Consider the following 16,036-nt stretch of genomic DNA (forward strand, 5'->3'; position numbering starts at 1 on the left):
ACATAGGTTTTATTACCAACATGATAAGGATATGATGCTTGGGTTTTCGTAGCATTGAATTCTTTTTGGTTTCTGTCAGCCCAGGTTGAAATCTTTTTCATCTTTTCATTGAGATATAAAGCCTCTTGTTTTAGTCAAAGATATGAATTGACAGCTGATATTCCGGCATCCAAATAGAATAAATAAACAAGTGTACTATAGTTAGCAAGAAAAAATAAATGACAAACAACAACTAAAGAACAAATATTAGGTTTTTGTGAAACAAAGTTTTAGGCTTTCTACTACTCCTTCTTGGTACAAAACAATGTGGGAATCTTCCAAAGAAAAGAAGGAAGCAATCAATTTCAAAAGAAGTAACTCTGTACACAGTTGTGTAGATCATGAAGAAAAGTAACTTACAGACACAAACTCGAAGAAAAAGCCCTCTTGAAATAGCTATACGAAAGAAAAATTCATTCGAAACTTTTATATGAATACTGAATTATTCAATAAACACTTTTCTCTACTCAGTTTGTGTTCCAAACTTTTGTTATGGAATTGAATTAGATATAATTCACATGACTTCTACAGAGTATACTAAATGAAAGGTGAAAATTTCACTTACATGAAACACTGTCATCTTCACTGGTAGACATCGATGTTTCGCTGTAAGACACTTGCCTTAGGGCTCTTCACTACCAGTTTGGATAATATCATAAGAGAATTCATAAATTACGATTTTTATGTCACGGAATGAGTTTGATCTACTTATGTCATCGATAACATCGTAATGACATTCATTCATGTATTTAATTAAATCTCAACCAATAGGAATCTTGTTTAAAAATATAACCCTTTCAATTCCAAGATTAGGTATTTTGTTTTGGTTCTCATTTATGGAATCTGTTAGAGGAGTGTTCTGTAACTGTAGTATTCTGTGCATTGCTTCTGCGTTAATTTAGAAAGTGCTTCAATAGTTCGAGATATAAAACCAAAACAAATATGTGTGTCGCTTGCTCTCACAGTGATTGGGCCATTTTGAATTTGTCGAAATGAGTATTTCCTTGGTAATGCATGATGATGATGATATTTTCGTGGCATATAAATACAATAGTATATAATGTGTCGTTTGATTATGTAGTTATTAAAGTTATTCAGTTATTTCTACAAAACATATCTTTGGAGTTAGTTGATACATAGCAAATGTAGCAGTGCAACAAGCTGTCACAGAAACTTCTTCAGTTCAATTATTTAAAAAGAAAACATTTTTATGGCCATAAAATATAACATGTGCTGGCTAACTATTATCCAGTATTTCAGAGTAGAATATTTATTATTTTGACATTTTAATTATTGAATGGTCTTACAAATAAGTGAGAATTTTTCAATATTCTTATTTTCGTTTCAGAAACGAGGAACTAAAGAAAAACAAAAGCTTCAGAAGAAGTAATAAATAATGAGCCATATCGCATCGTTGCTGAAGAATTTACGATAAAATACAAACAAATAGTCACTTGAGTTATAATTTGAATTATGCTGATAGTATTTCTTCTTGTAGTCACCCAAAATCTGGAATCGGTTAGTTATGTGAGAAACAATCAATTTTTTTCTGACGAAGTGCTCAAGAAATATTTAATTATTTAAGTCAAATGTACCTATTGGGTTGTTTCAATGTAACGTGTTTTTGCAGCTCTCTATATGAATAAATATTCATCTTACTGTGTCGTGGTGTATACTGATTGATAGAGAATTTGGACTCTTTACATTGATGATATTCATTTCCTTCCAACTGTTTTTTGACCCTTCTAAGCTTACTACTAAATGATATCGTTAGGCGATTTTCGGCCAATTCTTCTCTACAAATTCAAATTGAACCAAAGAACTGTCGAAACAGCCCTAAAAATTAACCAGGCATTTGGCAATGATAGAGTTAATGAATGCACTGTCCGACTTTGGTTTGCGAAATTTCGTTTTTTTAGATGTTGGACTCGAAGATAAGCCCCGAAGTGGTCGACCTACAGTAATCCAAGACAAGGATTTGAGAACCCTGGTGGAGACTGATTCATTAGGATAGCGAAAGAACTGGCCGTCAGCTCCCATGCGGTTTTTGATGGTTTGAAACGTATTGGAGAGGATAAATTCGTCACGTGTGATGAAAAGTGGATCATCTACGACAATAGGAGACGTTCAGGATTGTGTTTGGACATCGATGAGCCAGGCAGGCGCTTTCCAAAGACGAAAACCCACCAAAGAAGACTGTATGGTGGTTAGCGGCGGATGTGATTCACGGTAATTTTCTGCAACTGTGTAAACTATCACAATAGAGTCCTATCGTGAGAAAATCGACGAAATGTACCGAAAATTCCAACAGCAGCATCTGGCACTGGTCAACAGAAGAGGTCCGATTCTGCCCCCGTCGGCACGTTTCACAAATCACTGTCCGAAAATCAAACGAATTGAGCGTCAAAGTTCTGCCTCACCAACCAGACCTCTCGCCAACGGACTACCATCTCTTCAAGTACTTCGATATCAAAGCTTGGCTTTACAACTAACCGCCTTGAGGAGCCTCGAAATTTTGACTTCAATCCCGAAATTTCGACTTTAATCCCAAAATTTCGATTTTAAATTCAAAATTTCGATTTTATTCTCCAAATTACCTGTTTAAAATCACTTCCTTCCGTACGTTTCACAAATCACCGTCCGAAAACAAACGAATTGAGCGTCAAAGTTCTGCCTCACACACCATACTTCCCAGACCAATTCACCAATCAAGACCAGCCTTCGGCGACTTCATCGAATCCCGAGCACACAATTTTAATTCTAAAAGAATTATAGGACTTGTATTGAGTTGACAAAAATATATTGTTCCAAATTGCGCTCATTTCGATTCAATTGAATGATCATTCACTGATATATTACAATTTGAAGTGAACTCATGAAAACGGACAAAACTTTTGAAACAACATAACACGTAGGTGTGTCCACAAAAGGATTCGGGTCTTTGGCGTTTCAATATGCTGACAGAAACAAAATGAAAGTGCATACATCGTGGAAGATAAACATCATGGATTCTGAAGTTCAGCTTATTGTCTTAGACGTCAATGAAAATTAGCAACTCGAAGTGCTGAAGCTAGAAGTTTTGGCTGGGCAACCAGCTAAAACAAAACAAATGTTGACAACTTTTCGATTTTCTGTAGCATGTTTCATTGAGATATAAATTTGAATTTCAAAATACTAACAATATTGATGCAGCATCCCCATAGAATAATAGCCAATTATTTTCTGATTAGTAGTGAATGGAAGTTGAAATCCTATCTTCCAAATTCGTATTTTCCAGAGAAAAAATATAGATTCCATAGTGTATACGATGCAATGCCTGGATGAATATGTACTGCATATCCGTCGGATTAGGTGACGGAAAACGATTTTCATAAATTGAAAGAGGTATATTTTCAGACTTAAAGCACTTAAAGCCATTATTTGACAGACACACCCAATAAGTAGGAACTAGAAAGAGAACAATAAATTAAAAAATAAGAATCAAAACAAAAAGTAAAGCGTTGGGATACAAAATATTCAAACAAGCGATTCATTTGACAGGACAAGCGGGGTATGTAGATGTGCATTACAATTATAAAATAATCTGAAGAACAAAAATCGATGTTTTTTATACTAGACGGGTTTTTATTGTTCTTATGGCCGTATCTGTAACAACCAACCCCGCGATCCTTCCCCAACGCAGTTAATTACATTTGCTCATCGTTTATGCTAGACTTATCGAACGCTCGAGATTAGCATTTTTGTGAAGTAACACTTCCCGAGACATTTTTTGAATGGATATATTTTGATCATTCCCATATTAATTTCAATTTAAGAGCCACCGGTAAACATCTGTTTCATCCTATTGGGCATCGTCAGTACCTGGCAGGCGGTCCTAGATTGAAGACAAAATGTGAATAAAAAAGAAAAGTACTCAATAAAATAACTGCGTGAACGCAAAACGGAACCAGACATAAATGAAACCAGCTATTGGTGTGACACCCAAGTCAACTTTTTATGTCAGTGTTGGTGGTTTGACTATTTGCGGTAGTAGAAACTTGGGAAGCTGACCTGGAATGCTATCGGAAAACTAATCCACATGTATCTAGAAATGATATGAAATCGAGAAAGGATAAGGCAGTCATATAATTCCATGAACCAAACCGTTATTTTAACACCTCGACACGTGTTTTGATCTTTCTTTTGAAGATGATCACTTGGTAATCGAAACACCTGTCGATGTGTTAAAATAACGGGTTCGTGTTGAAAAAAAAACTCCAGTAATATTCATAGATGTGTATGTCAACTTCAATTGGATCAGAGCCTGTATTCATTTGTGTGTTTTGTCAATAAGAATTATATTCTTTCGACAATAAAGTACATTCTGATTATGTTTTTACGATTAGTTGCCTTGCAGTGAAAGCTGCAGTGAAAGATTATGAATGAATTTCGTTGGCGGTCGATATCGAAGCTTAGATTTGCAACTAACCGTCTTGAGGAGCCTTTAAATTTCGACTTCAATCCCGAAATTTCGACTTTAATCCCAAAATTTCGACTTTAAATTCGAAATAACGACTTTATTCTCCAAATTACCTGTTTATAGTCGCTTCCGTAAGCGCAAAATTTGAAATCAATCAATAAAGAAAAACCATACAACTATAATGGCTACCGTTGCTTAATAAATACAAAGCTTGTTGTATCGATTTAATTCTCTTTCAACCATTATAGCGTTTTCAAAGGTGAGGAATAATGGAAGAAATGAGTATATGACAATCAAACTGGTATATCAAAATTCACACTAGATGTACTCATTTCGAATGGCATATTGACTTGAGTACATATTGATAAACGAAGGTAGTTCAAGCGAAATTGGTATTTTTTGAACGATCCCCGTATTTTTTTGCTATCGAAATAGCAGTTCATGTGGTAGTCTAAATATGATATTTTTCAAAATTCCGGAATGTATTCAGAAATTCACCTATTTTATCTTCAATACTGCATAAGTTATTCATACGAATTGTTTACATAGTTCTGTATTCAATAATCTCAACTATGTTATCCTGGAATTGAAAAGGGAATAATTTGAAAACATTAAATTGTTGATTATATTATATTTCGTTATAGTCAACTTCATCACTTCAAACTTAATTTTATGCCACACTACGAAACTCTAGCTAACATTAAATTATTTTTCTGAAATTTAATTTTACCAAAACTAACAGGTTTTTTTCTTTTCTTCAATTTTTCTCTCGATATATCAGAAAACGGTCTTATGAAGAAGTAGTAGATCACTTCAACAAAACTCAAAATACTGGCTCCAAGAAATAGCGATATTGCTCCTCCCATTGACACTGAAAGTAAATATATTAATTATACATTTCAAAAATTAAAGCTGGAAACTACAGAGTATTTATCTTAGGAAACGTTCAATAAAAAAGCCATAGGTTCAAATTTTATTTTTCTAATTTCAGGAGAGCATTGCGATGTTTGCGTTGCTTTTTGAGACCATGCAATAAAACTTTTCACATAACAATTTCTAGTTTTTCGGTTTCTAACGATGATGTATCAACTCATTCAAAATCGAAATATTGAAAAAGACCACATACATTCAATATATTGCTTTGCTGATCACAGCAAAGTGATACAAGGTGTAACTGAATAAGTGTAAAACATTTAAGGAGGTGATTCTTCATCGAAAAAAAGATAGGATCTTTCATATAAAGAAACTTCATTGGAACATTCCTTGTTAAAATACAGCCCCTTAAAGGGGGTACTTAAAATTTGTATAACAATTTTTTTCACAAGCACTGAAAAAGTTACAATATTGAAATTACCCTGACGTTTTGTACCTACTACCAAAAAGACACTTAGTGAGTAATTTATTTGGTTTACCCCATAGTTGTAAGGGGTGGAAAACGCAACCCCTAAAATTTATTTCCAATGTAACTTTTTGTCTTATTATTTGTTTACCATTTAAAAATGTATTTCCAATAGCCTGTTTCATTCTAAACAAAAAATGTCTCCTGGGTTTTCTGCCCAAAATAAACCAGTTCGCAGCAAAATAGTATATTGTAAAACAAGTGCGTGAAATCGACTTTTTTACACAAGCGTGGAATTTGCGACACGAGCCCTCAGGCGAGTGTCGCAAACAACGCGAGTGTAAAAAAGTCTTCTCGCACATGTTGCACACTATACTTTTTCTACGAACATACAGAGAAAATTAGGCACCATTAGTTCAAAGAGCTTTATTGAATTTCAGAATAATTAGTAAGTAAAATTAACAATTAATTCTTATACTGAGATTATTATTTTTGGTTTTCACTCTGATGTGGAATAATAATGATTATTAATAGTAATCTTGGAACCTGTGACCATTCCAAAACTTACACCTGCAGCATTTGATTTCTCTATTAGTGTGTATTTGCCACATCAATTTTCTGAGTAATTGAGTTTTCTATATAATGCTCTGCCACTGCAGAGGATTTCCAACCTCCATGTTTTTTTAAGGTAAGCAAATCGCCTCCAGCTTCTACTAATAACGTGGCGGATGACCGCCTAAAACAGTGGCCTGTATATTGTTCAGCATGAGGTAAATTTAGGTATTTTGCGATTACCGAAGGAACTTTACCAATTTTATTTATACCAACGATCTGGCAGGTACATTTTCCACCTTGATAATTAATAAATAATTTTTTTTCTGCGTATTTTTGCGGACGGAGTGCCGTATATTTTCGGTATAATTCAAGATGTTCCGTGATGGTAAATTTTTTTGAGATTTTGGTTTTTGTATCATGGACGTTTACTATGAGTATTGTACCTAAATCTTCAATATCATCTAATTTCAGTTTATACAGTTCATCTCTTCTAAGAGCTTCAGCAAGTCCAAATATTAGTATAACCTAAAAGAAAAAGAAATTACAATATAGAAACTAAAAAAAGATTATGGCTGTCAGAAATCGAACCCAGGTCCTTGGGCGCGCGAGGCCGACGCACTACCGCTGAACCATTCGTATTTACAAATATATGTGTGAAAACGCGATTCTCAACGCCCAATTTGAAATAATTTAGAAGATCATAGTTAGATATCACATTAACATAGTTTTAGATAATATATCTGATTTGGCCAACTATACTTATTAGGATCTACTTTATTTATAGATATTATTTTCTATTTATTTAATACTACCGTGAGACATTAAACTTACCTTGGTCAATAAAAGTTTTTCGTCAGGAGCTTCTTGTATAAACTTCAGTATTTGTTCTTTCTCCAAAACTCTGGATTTTTTGGGAACATATTCCTCACTCTTCCTTTTTAAAAAAGCACGTACCTTAGGATAGTCAATATTTATGTTTTTTTTAATGCTGATGGTACTTTTTAGCATTGAGAAATTACTCCAAAGTGTTGCTGCCTTAAAGTTCTTGGATAATTTTGACAAATATGCCAATATTACGTTTTCAGAAAATGAATTGATATTCTTTGTTTTCCTCCATGCCATGAATTTCTCATACGCATTTTCATACATGCTCAATGATTTTTGGGGTAATAAAGTCTTACTAGCCTCATTGGCTGCATCCATAACATCCGGCGGGGTACTTCGTATATCTGAATGATCAGAATCCATTATAATATAATGTTAAAATATTAATAATTAACTCTCAACGATGAGCTCACAACAATTATGATCAAGCTATTTTGACAGTTTATTTATGATTTATTGCTGCTCTTAAACAAAAGATGCACTAAGGCCGCCTATCAGCGAAATATTCATGTATTAGGTCTTATGGACAGACTACAATGTATTTCTTATGAGTATATTTCACGCACTGGTAATAAAAACACTTGAATGTACCATGTTATTCTTATGGGTTTATTTCACGCCCTAGGGCGTACAAATAATTTCACGCACAAGGGCGTGAAATTACATTTTACGATTCGTGAACTGTGTGTGAAAGTACTATTTCACGTACGGGAGTAGAAAAAATCATTTTACGAACAACTACAGAGATACATCGTCATAAATGCGAACTGGATTTATTGTTATTTTGTAGTTAGTACCTGCATTAAACGATAAAAGGGTATTAAAAAAAACTTATTTATTAATAACAAAACACACAACATGTAGAAATCATAGTAAATGTTCAATATGTCTACCTTCAGACATTACGCATGCGTCTAGACGTCGGCGCATTGAGCCACGTATTCGCTCAAATATTTCTGGAGTCTCTCTGATTCCCTGCACGCATCGATGATGCGGTTTCTTAAGTCCTATACATCGCGAACAGGAGTACGATAAATCAAATGCTGTAAATGACCCCAAATAGAGAAATCGAGAGGATTGAGATCCGGGGATCGAGCGGGCCAGTTCTGTGGTCCTCCTCGACCTATCCACTGATTTGCATATGTTTCAGACAAATGCTGACGTGCTACTTGACTAAAATGGGCGAAAGCTCCATCATGCATAAAAAACATATCCCTTCTGATGCATAAAGTAACTTCCTCCAGCAGTACTGGATGCACTTCTCTTAAAAATTTGACGTATGCCTCACCATTTAATCGAGGAGGTAGAAAATGAGGCCCAATTAAATCATACCCAATAACTCCGAGCCACACGTCAAGAGAAAACTGTTTTGTATGGTTAGTTTCGACAATAGCGAGTTATGTGAAGAGATTTTGCAGACTATCCAAGGAAATGCAGTGCTTGCAGATTCCCACCCCGGATCCAGAAACGATTATCATCATAAGTTTTTATTCATTCATTTTGCAGATCTCGATGTGAGAAGTTCTCTAGAAATTTATATTGTAATTTTGAATAAAATAAATTGTTTTTAAAAACGGTTTTCGACTTCAAAGTTACTTAACTGGCGCAGTCGCTGTAGGATTATTTCGCAGTTCGTTTTCGCGAAGTTCACGGCATCGGGTCCGATTCCGAAAATTGAACGTGAGTTTCAACTCTTTGGCGTTTACTGCCTACCTCTGGAGTTCACACGAGGAAGCAGAAGGATCACATCAAAAAGCATCTCTGAAGTACAAGTAAGTACCGAGTTCCTTTTTACCCATTTCCCTGAATAGGAAAACAATAGATTTAGGCAAAATAGATAAGTATTTTTCTTGATTCTCAAATCCAATCCTGAATAGGATATTACATTGAATAATAACGTAAAATTTTGATGAATCTTGATTCAGAAATTGAAAATTTAATAAATAACTTCAATACTACTGTGGTTTTAGAAGAAACAATGCCTAACGGAAACACAGAACAAATTAACGTTAGTATGCTTAGATTATATGTAGATATGATTACGCCATACGATGGCAATCAAAACGGATTAAGTCAGTTCATTTCAAATTGTGATTTTCTAAATTCTACTTATTCAAATTCAACAGATCCTATTTTCAAACAGTATTTACTGAAGGTTATTCAATCAAAATCAATTGGTAGAGCCAATCTCTTAGTAGGAAGTAGAATAGAGTTAAATAACTGGGCCCTAATTAAAGAGGCGCTCATTCAATGTTTTGGAGATAAGAGAAGTTTGGAGTGTTTAGAACAAGACCTTCTTGTAGCCAGACCTTTCAAAAACGAACAACCATTAGATTTTGCAAAAAGACTACAAGTTCTTCGTAGTCATTTGATTCAAAGAATAAATTCTTATAGCATTCAAGAAATGGATGAAGCAACAAAAATTATTTATAGGCGACAATATCAAGTTATGTCATTGAGAACTCTTATAAGAAATCTCCCGGCTCCCTTACAACAAACAGTTAGATTTAAAAATCCGGACAGTATTGAAACTGCTATTAGTTATATGATAGAAGAAGAAAACTTTTTCTATGCACAAAATAATTTTAGACAACTCAGTAACCAAAACAATTTACCGAAAAATACCCCAGATCGTCCTAGACAGCAAACAACCTATTTGCAAAACCCCATTTCCAATACACAGCAATATTCTCGAACATTCCAATCGAATCAATCAAACCCCCCAATACAGCGATACATGCAGACAGTCCCTAACCACCAAATTCCACCTAGTTTTCAGAATTTTCAAAATAACCCAAACAGATTTCCTAGTAAACCCATACCGATCCAACCTAGACCCACTGTCACAAAGTATCCGACAAATAGACAAGTGTTCGGTCCCCCCAGAAATGTATTTAAGCCCACCGGACACGTTCCGAATTATAATCCAGAACCAATGTCAACAACTTCAAGGAATACATATAAAACTTCCAACATTCCCAAATTTAATCAATTTAGACCCACGGGTCCTCAAAATTTCCAATCTGAAGAACTTTACCAAATTGACAGTAAAGAAACCTCACCCGGAAATGATGACTATTTTGACGAAACTAATCAAATTGCCCAAAACGAAAATATATACTTCGGTAATACCGAATGCTATGATTACGAATACCCAACACACTACGATAATATCGAAGAAAAAGATACTGAACCCTCTCAACCGAACCCGGATGAAAATTTTTGGTCAACATCTCAAACCGATCCCCCTGTACAAACGAGATTTTCTCGGATTCCCACTCAACCGACCTACCGTTCATTGAAATTAAAAATCCGCCTATCAAATTACTAATAGACACCGGTAGTATGAACTCTATACTAAATCCAGCCATTGCAGAAAAATATTTTCCAGAATTTATATACCAAAATCCAACGAAAATCAAAACAGCTATCGTTGAGAAAGAATCCTTATTTAGAGCCGAAATACCGGCCTTTCTTGAATTTAAATCTTCCGATAAAATAAATTTCATATTATTTCAATTTCATAATCAATTTGATGGGTTACTTGGCCTTAACGATATTCGAAATTTAAAATTTTCTATTGATTTTAAAAGAAACCTACTTGTTAATGAAAATCTATGCATTCCAATTTTTTATAAGTTGAATAGACAACATTTCACAATCTCAGTGGATTCACATGAAATCGCGGTTATTAAAATTCCTGTTAATTTCTATGAGGGCGATGTCATTATACCCGAGATGAAACTTGACACTCTTTATTTACCGGAAACCTTATCTACTGCGAAACACGGATTTGCAAAGACAGAAATTATAAACAACACTGATACACGAGTTACCGTAGTAATAAAAACACCTATTGAAGTAATTCCTTTAACAGGGTGTCTCAAAGAAAAATTTGAATTTTTCCACGTTGAAAATTTTTTGCCTGAAAATTCAAAAATCACTTTAAAACAAAATATAGAACATCTAATTAGGGTCGATCACTTGAATTTAGAAGAAAAACAAGCAATTATTAAGCTATGTAAAGAATACACTGATATTTTTCATAAAAGCAATGAGAAACTTTCCTTTACAAATCAAGTTAAACATGTAATTAAAACAACGGACGAAGTCCCGGTCCATTCGAAATCATATCGGTACCCCTTTATTCATAAAGAAGAGGTGCAGAAGCAAATTTCAAGAATGCTAGAAGACGGAATAATACGACCCAGTCAGAGCCCATGGAGTAGTCCAATTTGGGTAGTCCCGAAGAAGACAGACGCAAGTGGTAAACAAAAGTGGCGAATTGTGGTAGACTACAGGAAAGTGAATGAAAAAACTATTGAAGACCGGTATCCCTTACCTAACATTAACGACATTCTGGACAAACTTGGACGTTGCCAATATTTTTCCACACTAGATTTGGCATCTGGCTTCCACCAGATTGAAATGGACCCCAACTCAGTTTCGAAAACTGCTTTCAGCGTTGAGCAAGGTCACTACGAGTATCTGCGCATGCCTTTTGGTTTGAGGAACGCCCCATCTACATTTCAACGTGTGATGGATGACGTCCTAAGAAATCTTCAAGGAAAAGTCTGCTTAGTTTACATGGACGACATTATTATTTTCAGTTCCAGCCTCGAAGAACATATCGCAAACCTCAAACTAGTATTCCAACGTCTCAGAGAAACCAAACTGAAGATTCAGCTCGATAAATCTGAATTTCTCCGCAAGGATGTGGAATTCCTTGGACATGTAATCACTCCAAATGGAATAAAACCGAATCCGAAGAAAATACAAGCCATAAAAAAATTCCCCTTGCCAAAAACTGCAAAAGAAATTAAATCCTTTCTCGGACTTTTAGGCTACTACAGGAGATTTATCAAAAACTTTGCCAAAATCACTAAACCATTCACAAAATGTTTGAAAAAAGGTGAAAAAATCGAACACAATCCTGAATTTTTGGAAACTTTCGAACTTTGCAAAAATATTTTGACTAATGACCCAATACTTCAATACCCAGATTTTTCCAAACCTTTTAATCTTACGACCGACGCATCAAACTTCGCAATTGGAGCAGTCTTAAGCCAAGGAAAAATCGGAAACGACCTACCAATAGCTTACGCCTCAAGAACACTCAACCCATCTGAGATAAATTACAGCACAATTGAAAAGGAACTTTTAGCTATTGTTTGGGCTGCCAAATACTTCCGCCCATACCTATTTGGAAGGAAATTCAACATTATAAGCGACCATAAACCACTCAAATGGTTGTTTAGTCTTGAAGATCCTAATTCAAAACTTATTCGCTGGAGGCTCAAGTTGGAAGAGTACGATTATGATATTCATTATAAAAGTGGCAAACAAAACACAAATGCTGATGCTCTTTCACGTGTTGAAATAAATGCTATTGAGAACGAATCCATTATTTGCAATCCAGGTGACATCGATGAAGAAATTGAAAATTATATACGGGATGCTTTATTAGGAATAGACCCGAATGAAATTCCACCACCAATCGAGAACAATACTAATAGTCAACCTTTAGACGAGAGACCCAACAACGAAGAAATACAAGAGATCCCCGAAAACCCCGTTGAGCAGGAGGTTACCACTGACGAAACGGTCCATTCAAATGTAGAGAATCCTGTTCTTGAAATACCGTATACTGAAAGTGTCACAAATTCATATAATAATCAAATAATAATAAGAAAGATCGATTCTAAAGCTTTCTATATGATAAAAAGCAAACCTTTCATTTCAAAATCTCGATTGACATTAAACTTCACCAAAAACCTCGAGAAAGAAATTATTGACACCTTCAAAAATTATATTGACCCGAAAAAATTATTCTGTATTTATGTCAAAGAATCAATCGAACATTTTATTCCAACGCTTGTAAGAACACTTCAAAATACATTTAAAAATCATTCCTATCATTTGGTTATTTCAAAGAAATTCGTCAAAGACCTAACAAACTCAGATGAGATAAAAAGAAATTTGAAATACCACCATGAGAGTAAATCTTGTCACCGCGGCATAAACGAAACATTCCAAGCATTAAGAAATAAATATTATTGGCCGAATATGAAAACGGATATCATCCGGTATATAAATGCTTGTGATATCTGCCAACAAGCCAAATATGATAGACACCCTCCGAAAATAAAATACTCCATCACCCTCACACCCACTAAACCTTTCGAAATGATACATATTGATGTATTTCAGATTCTACAGACGAAATTTCTAACAATCTTCGATTCCTTCTCTAAGTACGGACAAGCATACATCTTAAATAGCGTCAACACCGTGAACGTAATAGAAGAACTATACCTTTTCATCACTCATTTTGGCGTACCATGTTCCATTACTTGTGATAGTGGAACCGAATTCAAATCAGAACTCTTTATGGAATTTTGCAAACTTCACAAAATTCAACTTCATGTTACTACCCCACGCAATTCGAACAGTAATAGCCCCGTTGAAAGATTTCACCTATCTCTTCTTGAAAATACTCGCGTCCTGAAACTACAACATCCCAACACACCCATAAAACAACTAGTCCAACTAGCGATTATAGGGTACAATTCGTCAATCCATTCCGTTACAAAATACTCTCCTTACGATGTTGTCTTAGGTAATACAAAATCACTAGACCCTTTTGACTTAACGGACGAACACATAATCAATAACTTCATAAATGACAGGAAAAGTAGGTTGGTTACCCTTTACGAGAACATCCAGAAACGTTGTCAAAATAATAAAGAACGTGTCATCAATAAAAGAAACGAGACTCGCGAAGACCCTGTAGAGTTCACAGAAAATCAAGATGTATTTGTGCAAAATCGCGAAGCTGCTCGTAACAAAGCCAAACCTAGACACATTAAAAAACGAGTTTCTAAAGACTTAGGACTCAATATTAAAACAACAACAGGAGCAATAATTCATAAATCGAAAATAAGAAAACCACCTATTCACTCTCGACGTTCTTTACAGGATGACAGAACGGACCACACCGATCCTAATAATATCCCTTCGACTTCTCTTGATGACCCAGGTAATAACCAGCCAAGAAATTGAAATTCAACAACTCGACACTCCACTCTTACCATTAGAACTCGGAAAATCAAGAATCATTCAAACAAAACATACATTTTTACATTATATTGAAACCCCTCTCTTAAAAATGCAACTCAGAAATATTGAATTTTTCTACGAGAGACTAATAATATCGATCAATAATAAAACAGAATTGGAAAGGGACCAGATCATTCTGAATGATTCGTTTAATCAAGCTAAATATTTCCTAACCACTACAAAAACTAAATTGAGTAATATAATTTCAAGTAATCGCAAAAAACGCGGACTAATTAATGGTCTAGGCATAGCAAGTAAATGGCTTTTTGGAACGTTAGATCATGATGACGAAATTAAATACGATTCACAAATTGAAACACTATTTGAAAATCAAAATTCTCTCAATCATCAAATTAAACTACAGACTTCTCTTAATCAAAAACTGATCAAAAACTACAATGAAACCATAACCGAACTTCACGATAATCAAATCCTATTGAGAGATGAACTCAACCAACTAAGAGAAGAGCTCAGTAACCGAACTAATAATCTATATTCTTATTTTGCATCCTTGGGGGCCTTTAGCCAAATAATAGAAAATTGCCAAAGTTTGATAACATTTCTTGACAATTTAGAAAATGCAATCATGTTTGCCAACTTAGGTTATCTTCATCCTTCAGTAATTCCACTTAACGATTTAGTAAGTGCTATCGAACACATGGCCAATATCTATGGTCATAAAAAGATCCTCAAAACTCAAAATGCATACCTTTATTACCAGCTGGCAGGAACTCAAGTAAAAATTGAGAAATACAAAATTATTTTTGCAATACATATACCAATTTGCCTAGAAGACGACTTCCGAACCTATAATCTTATTAGTTTACCATACCAAAATACAATCATCACCCCCTATAAACCTTTCCTCATACTCGGTACCGAATATCACCAGTTTGAAGATAAACCATGCCCTCAAATAGATGGTGTGTTCCTGTGCCAACATCATGACGAAACTATAATCGACACCTGTATTATTGCTCTGATGAAGGACAAAAAACCCAATTGCCTGACGAATGAAGCCATTCTGAATCACCCCATAATAGAAGAAACCAATGACCGATTTCTCCTAATCCTGCCATCCAGTGAATCAGTTATAGCCCAAGCGGATTGCGAGAAAAGAAGTGTACACAGAATCGAAACAAATACTCTTCTGAAAATTCCAGAAGGTTGCAGTGTCGTTGTGAAAAACTTCACCTATAGAAACGAAGAAGAAACTATTTTGGGAAACCCACTTATTCTTCCCAAACTGAGATGGAATATGGCTTCCAAATCTAATGGTGACCAACACGAAAATAAGCCATTGATACTGAAGTCAATCAATTTCCAATCCATACGAGAACTTCAAACAGAAGCCAAGCTACTCCAAACGCCATACCTTAACCAATTAATACACCCAGCAATTTGGAATATTCCCGGTGTAACTATATGCGTTCTACTCCTTACCGGATTTGCCATACTTTGGTTTTGGATGAAAAAGAAAAATGGCCATCGCAATACCAACCGACAGAAGGACCCTAAAGAAAACAACCCTTTATCCGTATTGTTTTCTCCTGAGGAGGGAGGAGTTATGTGAAGAGATTTTGCAGACTATCCAAGGAAATGCAGTGCTTGCAGATTCCCACCCCGGATCCAGAAACGAT

At 34.9% G+C, this 16,036-nt stretch overlaps 1 protein-coding gene across 1 annotated transcript in view; it reads right to left on the reverse strand.

The window, feature by feature from the left end:
- Positions 1-4,795: 4,795 nt before the first annotated feature.
- Positions 4,796-16,036, reverse strand: part of LOC111513588 (sodium channel protein Nach) — a 126,479-nt gene continuing 115,238 nt past the window's right edge. Inside the window, exon 10 of the mRNA XM_074178497.1 lies at positions 4,796-5,369. Within this exon, the coding sequence (XP_074034598.1) occupies positions 5,179-5,369 (191 nt within the window). The 3' untranslated portion in view covers positions 4,796-5,178. The remainder of the gene's footprint in view (positions 5,370-16,036) is intronic.

This window comes from Leptinotarsa decemlineata, unplaced genomic scaffold, assembly GCF_025532065.1.
Source record: "Leptinotarsa decemlineata unplaced genomic scaffold, Ldec_3_MD MMD2_tig00003902_RagTag_RagTag, whole genome shotgun sequence".
Lineage (NCBI taxonomy): Eukaryota > Metazoa > Arthropoda > Insecta > Coleoptera > Chrysomelidae > Leptinotarsa > Leptinotarsa decemlineata.